Here is a 13,309-nt window from a genome sequence, read left to right as displayed (position 1 = left end):
AGTGTCCCACATTTCTTGGTTTATAATGTGATGGTATTGTATCTTTCACTGAATAAAAGGCAAAGAAAATAGTTGAGGCTGAATAGGGAAAGAACCAACGAAAGAGTGAAAAAACCAGTATTTATTACAATGTTGTACAAGGTGAGCACATAATAAATATTCGTGAATCCCTTGATTAAGTGGCACAAATACGTACCCAGTCTTTTGAAACCACTGGAAAGAGAGTGAGTGGAGAAGAGCGGCCAGTGTAGTTTTGAGTACTAGTCTATGCCTTTGGGAAGCTATGAGGAATTCTCTGGCCGAGAGGCCATGTTTTCCTTCAGTGGACAGTTCTTACAGTTGGTTCTTCATTTGCCTGGGTTTTTAGTGTTGTGGAGACAGCTTGCTGTAGTAAAAAGAACACATGATATGTAGTTTGCGTCATCTGTACAACTGTCTATCTTTATGTTTTGGAGCATGTATTTATTCTCTCCCTGTCAGCCTCAGTTTTCAAATTTAGAAAATGGGAAGATGCATATTTATTTATAGGAGTATTGAGTGGTTTAGCAGAGAAACTGTATACAAAGACCTTAGTGTGGGCCCTGGCACATTAAAGGTCCTCAGAACAAAACTTTGGAAGGTGCCTGCTGTCATCATCAGGGATTGGGTGTTCCACATTGACTGAATTATCCAACTAATTGCTTGTCCCCTTAGTTCATTAACTTTAAAATATTTTTAATTTTATGGAAATTAATAAAATTGACGTAGTTCCTTATTGCCTTTAAGTGGAGTCTACGGTACATAAACCTGGTTATAAGTGTCATCAGTATGAAAATGATTTACTGTGCTCTGACATAACAAAACTTACATGGGAATTTATGTATTATTTGTGAGTTGATATATTTGAATTGAAATTAAATGATACTCAGATTCCTGTGCTTTTTTTGGTGTCTGCTTTGTTTTCTTTTTCCCAATTGTCAGCATATTGACTGCCAGACTGTCCCTTTTAACGATTATACCCTTCTTATACTAAGTTCTGATCTATTTGAAGCAGAAAAATCAAACAAGGTTTTTGAAATTAAGTAAAATAACAAGTAGAGAAAAACACACAAAGAGATGTGGACAGACAGAGAGAACACTCATGTATCTGTGAGCACAGGGTCACTGACATGTTGATTAAGTGTGTTCAGTCACTTCAGTCGTGTCCGACTCTTTGCGACCCTATGAACTATATCCTGCCAGGCTCCTCTGTCCATGGGATGCTCCAGGCAAGAATCCTGGAGTGGATTGTCATGCCCGCCTCCAGGGGAGCTTCCCAACCCAGGGTTCAAACCTGCATCTCTTAAATCTCCTGCACTGGCAGGCAGGAGACTGCACTGGCAGCCCTGTTACGTGCCTAAGTCTAAATGAGAAAGACTTGTGACGTCTGCGTTAAACTTCTGCTTTGTGTTCTGGTGATTGTGTTTCATACCATCAGCCAAGGTCACTCACTAGACTCTTGTTTTTCCAGATTTAATTTCTTTCACTGAATTCTGCTCCTATACTGTATTTACAGTCTGTAAAGGTTCATTCAAGAAGCAGTCTTGTGATGAATTACTGTAAGGAGATCTCACTTAACTTTTGTTCACTCAACAGTGGAAAAATATCTGTCAAATGTAGACCAATGACTGTTGTAGGTGCTGGGAACATAGCTGTGAACAAAACTGACATAATTTATGCTTTCATAGAGATTGTAATCCAGTGGAAGGAAATGGTCAATAACAGCATAAAAAGTGTCACATGTTAATAAGTGTAATGGAGAAAAACAAAGTATTACTTACTAAATTTCACTTCTTTCAATTAAGACAGTTAATTTTCCAAACTTTTTTTTCTTTTGTGGAGGGATTGGGGTGGGGCATGGGGGAATTCCCTGGCAGTCCAGAGCTTACAGCTCTGCACTTCCACTGCTGGGGGCCTGGGTTTGATTCCTGGTCAGGGAACTAAGATGTCACAAGCCAAAAATAAAGGAAAGAACAAAACAAAACTGTTTTTTTTGTTTGTTTGTTTCTGTTTTGTTTACCAGAGTGCACTAAAGTAATTTTTGCCAACTTTTTCTTTTCATTGTGAAAAATTGTATTAACGGTGAAGATAATGAGTTGGCAGACTTAGATTAAATCCAAAATGTTTTTTATCTTTAATTTCTTTTCTGACATTTTGTTAAATTTGTGATGGCGTATTTTAGTTTCATCAAGAATTACTACTAGGGGGAAGAAACAAAACAAAAGACCCTTACACACCTATTGGGACTTCCATGGTGGTCCAGTGGCTAAGATTCCACATTGTCAATGCAGGGGGCTGGAGTTTGACTCCTGGTTGGGGAACTGGAGCCCACATGCAGCTACTAAGGCCCCTCTTAGCCAAACAAACCCCCCCACCAAAAAAAAATAACCACACCTCTAAGTATCTTTTCCCAAAAGAAATAGCTTTGAAAGGTCATTGTAAATTTTATGAGGCACAGATGTCCTGCTACGATGCTGGAGTGGTGTGATGCAGAGTATGAGGAAAGATGTCTTTTATCACCGGCTTCTTCAGGGCTTCCCAGGTGCTCAAGGGGTAAAGAATCCCCCTGCCACTTCAGGAGACTCGGGAGATGCAGGTTTGACCCCTGGGTCGTGAAGATCCCCTGGAGGAGGAAATGGCAACCCACTCCAGGATTCTTGCCTGGAGAATCCCATGGACAGTGGAGCCTGGCGGGCTACAGTCCATGGGGTCGCAAAGAGTGAGACACGACTGGGCGACTAAGCACACACAGCACAGTTGCTTACTCCCTTTGTAAGCCTGAGCAGTGCTTCACCTCTTCATATTTTGGTTTTTAAGTTTATAAATAAGAGCTGACCTGATGAAGTAGGTTTTCCTCCCTGTCTTTGATACTAATCTTATATTCTCATGTGGTTTTTCTGATGGGGTCAAAGGGAAGGCCCCGCCCCTTTTGGTAGAAGAGTGGGTTTAAGTCTAGAGTTTTAGGCAGTCCCTGTGCCACTCCTCTGGAGAAGAAGAAAATTTTTGTATTGAGAATTAGAAACTTTTTTTAGTTTCTCTTTCTCTTTGCGCCTTTCTTTCTTTGCTTTAGACCACAGTTGAAGTGTAGAGGTGATGGGGACTGCTGGGGAATATCTCTTAGAATTCATGTAGAAACTGTACTCCACTTAATTTATTTATGAGCTTTGGAGCTGTAACCTACTAATACTTTGGAGATACGTATCTGTCCAGTCCAGTTTCTAATTAAGAATGCAGGAAATTGTGAATTCTCCCTCAGAGGACGGAGTCAAGTCAGTGTGTTTAAAGCCAGATTACAACAGTAACCAAAGATGATTCATCTCCCTAGAAATTGTCTTACTACTAAGGAGCTGAAAGGAAAGCCACCAATATCCTCTTATCTTTTGGCGGCTTAAATGCTTAACATCGTTCCAACCTTAGGCTGGTGCGGAGATAGGAAAGAACGAGGCAGAGGGCAATGGACAAGAGCCTTGAATAGGAGAAAGGTAGAGAGAAAACACAGAGGTTGAATGAGGGCTTTGGAATCAGAGGCGGTCAGGGCCATGGAAAGGGGTAGAAACTGTTACGGAGAGAAGTGAGGGGAAGAGAGCGAGCACTGCTTGGAAATGGGCCCTGAGAGAGGAGGAGGAAGCCAGCGGCAGAAATCAGGGGCAGGGATCAGGACAGACACCCCTTAGGATACCATCTTAGGAACCTCTGAGCATATGTCAGGAGGGCCTTCAGCCCCCAGCAGGATCAGTTTGCGGAAGTCCCTGGCCCCCCCAAAAGTCATCCAGGACACTCCTGAGTCTTCACCGTCTCAGTTCATGGCGTGAGCATCTCTCCAGCTGGCCGGAGCCATGCCTGATTGCTCTCCTTTCGTTACCCTGCACAACCAGTCTATCTGCATATACTTTTGACTTTGTTACAGACTGTATCCCCAATCTGGCCCCTGACTTTCTGTCTCCTTTGCTACCATCCTGATTTGTTGCAGTGGGCCAAATAACTGTGCCCACGATCTGACTGTCCTGATTGGCGTCTCTGTTTCACACTTGTCCCTTTAGATTCCATTCTCCAAGCAGCAACCCAACAATCTTTCAAAAAAAGTAAATCCCCGCCCCCCGCCAAAAGGTAAATGCATTTAAAACTCTTCATTGACAAGAAAACCCAAAGTCGTTACCAAGGCCGTAGGCCCATGTGAACTGGGCTCTTGGCTGTTTCCCTCTTGTATTTTGTACCATTTCCTTCTTAATTTTTTGCACTCCGGTTTCACTGACCTTCTTTCTATTTTTTATACGCCTCAGGGTCATTGCACTTGGCATTTCCTCTCCTCGTCATGCAGCTCTTCTAGATCCTTACATATCTGGATGATTACCCATCAGGTTTTGATTCACAGGTCACCTTCCCTGAGAAGGGCTTCCTGAGCACTTGTCTAAAGTACTTCCCTCTCAGTTTTGGATGGACATGTACACAGGGCTGCATTCAAAATGGATAACCAGCAAGGACCTACTGTATAGCACAGAGAATCCTGCTCAATGTGATGTGTCAGCCTGGACAGGAGGAGAGTTTGGGGAAGAATGGATACATGTATGTGCGTGGCTGAGTTCCTTGGCTGGGCGCCTGAAACTGTCACAGCATTGTGTCTTAATCAGATATACTTCGATACAAAATAAAAAGTTTTAAAGGCAAAAAAAAAATGTTTTTTTCCCTCTCCCCACCTGCTCCTGCCAACATCTTCTCTTTCCCATTGTTTTGCTTTCTTTCTTTTTTTTTTTTTTTAAGATTTTTTGATGTGAACCAGTCTTTATTGAATTTGTTACAATATTGCTTCGGTTTTATGTTTTGGTGGGTTTTTTTGGCCGCAAGGTATGTGGCATCATAGGTCCCCAACCAGGTATTGAACCCACACCCACTATCTTGAAAGGCAAAGTCCTAACTGCTGGATCACCAGGGAAGTCCCCTTGCTTTATTTCTTAATAGTACTTATCAATATGTTGAGTAATCTGACTGGTTTTCTTGTGGAGTGTCTGCTTACACTGCAACAAAGGCAGGGAACTTTGCCTGTCTTTACCTTAGTTGTAAGCCCAGTTCCTGAATGGAGACCTTGGTAAGTGATCTTTTCAAAAAGTATTTGTTGGGAAATTCCCTGGCGGTCTAGTGGTTAGGACTCTGCACTTTCACTGAGGTAACCTGAGTTCAATCCCTAGTTGGGGAACTAAGATCCCGCAAGCTGTGCTGCAAAGCCAAAAAATTTTTTTGTTGTTGGGTGAATAAACAAAGAGATGGTGAGTGACTGGACCAGATTAATCTGAACGGGGAAGGTGAGCAGCCTGCGATGAGCCTTTGTGGGTGAGGTGGCCTCAAAGGAACTGTCTGATGCAGTGAATGAGATGGAGCGGAGACAGGTCCTTCTTTCCCCTGAATCCTGTGATACAGACAAGGTAAGTTTTAGAAGGGCTACACGCCTGTCTACCGCAAATCCCAGACCTCTTCAGTGGCGTTCAAGGTTGCCTCATAGTCCCTTTGTTTGCAGACTGAGGATGTCTGAAGTGCTGTGTTCAGAAGGTACTTGAATGAGTGTTTTTCCGCCTATGTGGGCATGTACTCATTCAAAATGCTACTCAGTTTACTTGTGTTTTTCTTTGTCATTGTTATTTTGTTTTTAATTAATTTTTATTGAAATATAGTTGATTTACAGTGTTCTGTTAGTTTCTGCTATACAGCAAAGTGAATCAGTTAATATATAAACATACATCCACCTTTTTTAAGATTCTGTTCCCATCTAGGTCATTATAGAGTATGGAGCACAGTTCTCTGCTATTCAGCAGGTCCTTATTAGTTCCCTGTTTTTTATATGGTAGTATGTATATGTCAGTCCCAATCTCCTTGTTTACCCACCCCCCGCCGACCCCAGTTTTATTTGGTTTAGTTTTTATTCAGTTCAGGGTTCTGCTGTCATCTTTGTGGACTTAATTTTATTTTTTGAATGTGTAACACAATAACAAGGTTCCAAAAGCTTATTATCCTTTTGTTGTTCATTTCTGTGGGGAAAAACATGTCCCTAATATGTATGTGAATTTAAATTATTTCCTCTTCCTTCTACTTTGAAAGTAACCTCCTATAAATGTTCTTTTGTTCTTTCCTTTTCTCACTTAACAGCATATCCTAGAAATCACTCATATCATTGCATAACGATCTTTATTTTCTTTTTACAGTTATGTAATACTTATTGTGAACGGTATACCATAGTTTATTCAACCAATCTCTTATGTTTTCTGCACTTGGGTTATTTCTAATATTTTACAGTTACAAATAATGCAGCAAAGAATGAGCTAAAGCATGTGTTTTTGTATTGTTGGAGGTGTACCTTCAGGATAAATTCATGGGATTGAATTGCTGCATCAAAGAGTAAATCCATATGTAGTTCTGCAGGTGTTGCCAGATTTTCCTACGCTTTGAATTGAAGCACTTTTTCCCATAGGATATAAGAGCAATTATTTGTACAAATCAAACAAAAAACTTACCCTTAGTATTAAGTATACTTGTCGACCTTTTCTCATCTCCACCATGCCTGATATTATATATAGATTTTAATATCAGACTAAACATCGTGTTTAAGATCAGTTTGTATTCAAGAGTCATAAATATTGTTTCACTTACTTTTTTATTAGAAATATTTTTATCATACTTTTTTTAACTTTGGAAGTTGTGTGAATTTACTTTTAGGATTCTCAGACTTTTAGTTAGTCTTCTGGGGTGATTATTAGAACGGAATAAACTGAGAAATAACTATAAATACGTAAAGTGGGCTTCCCAGGTGGCTCAGTGGTAAAGAATCCACCCACCAGTGCAGGAGATAGGGGTTTGATCCCTGGTACAGGAAGGTCCCCTGAAGGAGGGCATGGCAACCCACTCCAGCATTCTTGCCTGGAGAATTCCATGGACAGAAGAGTCTGGCGGGCTACAGTCCATGGGGTTGCAAAGAGTCAGACTAAGTGATTGAGCATGCACACACACACAGGAGATGAAGTGGATAGTAGAGCTGAAATCACTTTTTGCAGAGAAAATTTGAGAAATAGAATTCCGACTCTTTTCCAGTGTCTTAGGAGGGATTGGAGAGAGTTAACCTTTGTAGGAGTAACTGCTATAATTCTAAAAAGACCTTTGAATTTTTACTACCAAGGAATCCCAACAGCTATGTTATGTTAGTTGAACAGAAGTTTTTTAAAAAGATCACACAAAATTGTTACAAATATTTTGGGATTTTAGTGGATATTTAGAACTGAGTATTACATGTTTCCTCTCCTCTCCCATCCAGGCTTTTGCTAATTGTGTCATTACTAGAAAGTCTTTTTCCCCTAACCCACTCATTATCCCACACTAGATACTTTTGTTTCTCTCTAGAAAATGTGTTTTGGGAGCAGCAGTGTGGGGAATAGAAAGTGGGAATCTTATCTGCCTGTTTTGTTTTTTTTTTTGTAAAATATGCATGTTAGTATTGATTGTTGGGAACCTTGATTATATCTGTGAAAACCATTTGAAATACCTTGAATGTCTTTTTAAAAATATTCGAGGGACTTCTGTGGCCGTCTAGGAATTAAGACTCCATGCTTGTACTGACCAGGGTTCGACCCCCTGGTCAGGGAACTGTGATCCCACATGCTGCGCAGTGTCCCCCCCCAAAAAGAAAAATTGGTAAAAGAAAGCTCACCATTTCTTTTTATTGATTCAACTTACTTTATGAAACCTGAAAAACAGACTAAAAGTAAAGCAACCAGAGACCAATTTCAATTATGATCATAGACACAGAAAAATGAAAACAAAATCTTAGCAAATGGAATTCTACAATGTACAAAAACTATGACCAACTTGAGTTTATGCCAAGATTAGTTCAAGGTCAAGGAATTCCCTCAACATTATTTCGCTCAGTTGTGTCCAACTCTTTTTGACCCCATGGACTGTACCCTGCCAGGTTCCTCTGTCCATGAAATTCTCCAGGCAAGAATACTGAAGTGGGTAGCCGTTCCCTTCTCCAGGAGATCTTCCTGACTCAAGGATTGAACCCAGGTCTCCTGAATTGCAGTCTGATTCTTTATCGTCTGTGCCACCAGGGAAGTCCATATTTTATCAGCAGATAAAAGGAAAAAGAAGATGTGTGTGATCAGGTCATCAGATGCTAATTAGACATTTGATAAAATGTATGGCAAGCATTTCTAGTAGAAAAGGGAAATGGTTAAATATGTCAGATAACTTTCTAAAAATCAGTACCAAATATTACACTAAACAGTGAAACACTGCAGCCATTTAACTTAAACTCAGCACTAAGCTGGAATGCTCACTCAGTGAAGTAATGGAGATGGTAAGAGCAGTGAAAGAGGAACGGTATAACTATAGGGAACGAAAGCTAACTCTTTTGCTGGTTAGGCAACTGTGTAATTTTCACAGAAGTTTGGTAAGATTGATCAGCCAGCAAAAATGATTATTAAAAGCAAAATTTTTCTCTGTGCTTGAAATAAGCATCTAAATATGGAAATGAGGAACATGTGCTGTTTGAGTGACAGAAATGATAAAATTCCTAAGACCCCCATTTAACAAGAATAGTAATTACTTATATGGAGAAAGTGATGTAATCTTTTTAACATTAGGAGAACTGAATGTACTGTTTTCTTTGGACAAACTATCATAAATATGTCAATTCTATAAAAATTAATGTAATGCAGTTTCATCTTGGATTTCAAGAGAGTTGTTTGTAGAATAGATAAATTATCTTAAAGTTCATAGGGAAAAAGAAATATCTGAATAGCCAAGCAAGTTTTTAAAAACATTTTATTGGGATTTACAATGTTGTGTTAGTTTCTGCTATATAGTGAAGTGAATCAGTTATACATATGCATATATCTACTCTGTTTTAGATTCTTTAGGCCATTACAGGGTATTGTGTAGAATTCCCTGTGCTATACTGTAGGTCCTTATTAGTTATCTGTTTTATATATATAGTGTGTATATGTCAACCCCGATCTTCCAATTTATATCTCTCTGCCTTACCCCCTGGTAACCATAAGTTTGTTTTCTACTCTGTAACTCTATTTCTGTTTTGTAGATAAGTTCATTTTACTCTTTTTTTTTTTTTTAAAGATTCCACATATAAACAATGTCATGTGATATTCGTCTTTCTCTGACTTACTTCACTCAGTGTGACAATCTCTAGGTTCATCCAACAAGTTTTTTTTTAAATTAATTTATTTTTTTTTAGTTGAAAGGTTTGTGATGGTTTCTGCCAAACATCAATACAAGAAGTTTGTTTTTAAATAAGCCTTGCCAGATACCGTAGTCAGTGCAATCAGATTATTGTCACATTGACCTGGAAATTATTCAGAGTAGACAATCCAGAAATAGATCTCATTTCATATAAACATTTAATAAACCACAAAAATATTTTTCTGCTTCAGCGAGAAAAGGATGGATTGGTTCCTAAATATTGCTGGGAAAGTTAAGTATCCATCTATTTGATGGAAATCTGGTTGAACCCTGGGGTAACATACCACACATATATGCAATTACAGTCAGTTTAAAGGTTGAAATGTAATAAAGTAATACAGTCTTAGAAAAGAAAGCTATGTGATCAAAGAAATATTTTACATGTATAAAAATGTAGAATTTCTGTATGTTGAAGAATTACACAAAATGGACAAAGTTTAAAAAATTCTTTCAGCAACTGACAGATAAACAGTTGATATGTAATGTACAAGGAGCTCTTTTAAACTGACAAGGAGAAGACGTGCGTGCAGTCCATCAGAAAACTTGGCAAAGTATGTGAATGAGCAATTCATAGAAGCATGAGTCCAAATGCTCAAGAAACATGGCAAGCGATGCTGAAGCCCGCTAACAGTGAGAGAAATTCAGGTTCCATGGTGTGGTTTGCTGGAGGGCTCTTTGCTGGCAGGGGAGCTCCTATCTGAGGCAGAAGGACAGTTCCTATAGCCACAGGGTTTCCTTTTTACAAATTTTCCCGAGAGATAGTGTTGACTTTTAGAATTTTTAACATTTTTAAAGGTTTGTAATCTTTTTGTGACATTTTTCTCTGTGCCTCATGTTTTACTGCTTTGGGTTAACTCCAGCCATGTAGGGTTATTTTCTATGTAACATAGTTTTCTTTTGTGGCCACAGTCTGTATGTGGCTCATTTAAAAGATGACTAAGGATTAAGCATTTTAATTGGAGAACTGATCTTAACATTTGAAGTTTCAAATAAAAATTTTGTCAAGACAGGTTTAAAAAAATAAATCTTTAGGCCTTTGATATCTAGACTTCAACAAATGAAATCTGAAGGACCGTTTTTTGTTCAGAAGAGGTTAAGTCACACGCAGTTTCAGTTTTCCAAAATGTAGTTGCAAGTCCAAACTCTGTTCTTCCGTTTGGTTACTCTTCATTGAGAAAAATATTTTATAAGCAGCTTATTGAAAGTTGTGCTTGACCATTTATGTTTGAATACTGCTTTCAGATAGTAAGTGTGTTTGTAAGCTCATTTAATTAATTTTCACAGCTTTAAAAGTATGCCAGTATTACATTATAGTAGAGCATAGCATGTCACATCCCCGTGGTGAGGTTTGCAGAACCCCACAGAGGAGCTGATGCAATCTAATCAAGAATCTAGAAATAAACTCTAGTTTCCAAATACCTTTGTTTCCCCATAATAGCTTTATTGTCACATAATTTATATAACAAAATTCACAGTTTTAAAATGTACAGTTCAGTGGTTTTTTAGTCTATTCAGAGTTGTGTAACCATCACCACTATCCAATTGAGAACATTTTCATCACTCCAAAAACAAGCTCCATTTGGTGTCCATTGCATATGTCCTGACATTCAGACCGAAAATTACCTTGTGTATCATATAAATAATGCATGCATATAAGTAAAGACTAACACAGTAAAACATAATTCGTAGTTATGTAAAACCTATTCAGTTTTTCCCTACAGCTTGGTAAACAAGTTTTGTTTTCTCTGGGACCAAGGGAGCTGATTCTTCAGTTTTTGTGTGGGTGGGACTGGTGGTTTGGGAAAGGTTCTTTTAAGGTCACAGTCATTCTGAGCCCATGCTGTTGTTCTGCAGGGCGCTCGCTGATATGAATAATGATGGAAGGATGGATCAAGTGGAGTTTTCCATTGCTATGAAACTCATCAAGCTGAAGCTCCAAGGATATCAGCTCCCCTCTGCACTTCCCCCTGTCATGAAACAGCAACCAGTTGCTATTTCTAGTGCACCAGCGTTTGGTGAGTCTCAAAGGAATCAGTTCCGATATTTCATTGTATGTTTTAAAATAAATATTTCCCTCTCCCTGCCATCTCAGTTTGTAGCACTGAAATTCTAGGAGACATTCAGTCTGAAAAATGATGGCCCTGTGCACAAAGATAATGCTGGAAGGGGAGAAAGCGAGAAAAAAAAAAAAAAAGAAATGAAAGTAAAGGTGCATTGTCAGGGAAAAAGGAATAAACTTGCAGTGTCTGTTGCATTTTCTGTCTCTTTCCTGCTCCTATTGGATTCTTGACCCTTCTTCACATCTTCATATATTTCCCTTTAGTTTTTTGTTTTCTAGAGCATCATTTTGTTTCCTTGTGCTCCTTTTGTTTATAGTATCAAGAGAAATGTGTATTTTTAATAATAGTTGAGGCACTTGGTTACATTATGTTACTTCTTAGCACAAAATGCCACAGGGGGGAAAAATTATCCAAATTTAAAATAATTCCATAAAATGCCATCTTTTAGTCAGATATTTTTCTGAAAAATTAATTGGTAGGCATGTTCCTGGCGGTCCAGTGGTTAAAACTTCAAGCTTCCAATGCAGAAAGCATGGGTTCGATTCTTGGTCAGGGAACTAGACACCACATGCCCAATGATATGGCCAAAAAGAAAAAAGAAAAAAAGACAATTAAATGATAATTAGTTGACTAAGATCACAGTCAATTCTGCTTTCTTTTTCTTTTTTGTTTTTTTGAATCTTATTGTGTGGCATGTCAGATCTCGAACCTGTGCCCCCTGAAGTGGAAGCTGTACCGTGCTGTGCTTGCTTAGTCACTTAGTCCTTGCGACCCCATGGACTGCACACTGCCAGGCTCCTCTGTCCATGGGGATTCTCTCAGCATGAATTCTGGCCTGGGTTGCTGTGCCCTGCTCCAGGGAATCTTCCCAACCCAGGGATCAAACCCAGGTCTCCTGCATTGTAGGCGGATTCTTTACCAATTGAGCCACCAGGGAAGTGGAAGCTAGAAGAGTCCTAACTCCTAGATCATGAGGGAAGTCCCCAACAGTTCTGATTTCTTCTCTGTTCTCACCGTAGGCTTTAATTATTTAGCTTGATTTAAAGATTACAGTAATAAGATCCAACATGTGATTCTTGGGAAAGTTCTTAGACAGTTTAAACAAAACAGAAAAATGGTGGATAGAGTTTCCCTCTCTCCATCCTAATATATCTGATGACAGGTGATAAAGTGAAGGAGGTTTGGGAGGGGGCAATCATAGTCATTCAGGTAATCCACCAGGCAAAAAATCCATGGGATTTTGCAGGCAGGATTACTGGAGTGGTTTGCCATTTCCTCTTCCAAGGGATCTTCCCAACCCAAGGATCGAACCCGCATCTCCTGAGTCTCCTGCATCTGCAGGCGGGTGCTTTACCACTGAGCCACCTGGGAAGCCCACGATTAATGATAAGCTGAGATAAATAAATGGTGTGCTTAAGAGGTTCACTATTAAAAGCACGCTACACACGGCATTTCTTTTGGTGAGTTTGTGCTGCAAGTCTGGGTATGTTAAGGGGAGAAGCCCAGGTTTGGGTTAGGCAGATAGGACAGTGATGCAAAAGGAGGAGGAGCAACCCAAAGTCACATGAGAGCTCAGGGCGGGAGGGCAGAGGGAGCAGAGCCGTGGGCTTCTCTGAGGGGCCAGCGCCCCGGGCTATCTCTCGCCGTGTAATCCCGGTTCTGAGTCCTCCACTAACCAGTTTATTTCAAAGGGGCGGTTGCTCCGAATGCCTGACGGTGCTTGTAGCTAAAACAACTACAGGGTGTTTGGTTTGCTTTTGGCCTCCCTTCCGAGGCTGCAAGAAGAAACCCTGGTGTGGAGAAAGGGTCAGATAACCACAGGCATCCCATTTCCTCTTTTTCCCTCAAACCCAGGTGTCGGTAATCTGTCCTCTGACATGTAATATGTCTTCTCTTATTCCATTCTGCTGTAGGAATTTCAGCTCTAGGGATAGTGCTGATTTATTTTCAGGAGCAGTGCCATCATTGTACAGAGGATTTTACAGTCATTTAAGTAA

At 39.7% G+C, this 13,309-nt stretch overlaps 1 protein-coding gene across 6 annotated transcripts in view; it reads left to right on the top strand.

Moving 5' to 3' along the window:
* Positions 1-13,309, top strand: part of ITSN1 (intersectin 1) — a 256,074-nt gene that overhangs the window by 79,323 nt on the left and 163,442 nt on the right. For all 6 annotated transcript variants that reach the window (XM_088835638.1, XM_088835656.1, XM_088835648.1 and 3 more), the window contains one exon: positions 11,107-11,267. In XM_088835638.1, coding sequence (XP_088691764.1) covers positions 11,107-11,267 — 161 coding nt within the window. The remainder of the gene's footprint in view (positions 1-11,106; positions 11,268-13,309) is intronic.

Source organism: Moschus berezovskii, chromosome 1 (assembly GCF_049115385.1).
Source record: "Moschus berezovskii isolate FMDL1 chromosome 1, NW_MosBer_1.0, whole genome shotgun sequence".
In the NCBI taxonomy this organism is placed as follows: Eukaryota; Metazoa; Chordata; class Mammalia; order Artiodactyla; family Moschidae; genus Moschus; species Moschus berezovskii.
The sequence above is the reverse complement of the archived record's forward strand: the minus strand, read 5'-3'. Positions and strand labels throughout refer to the sequence as shown.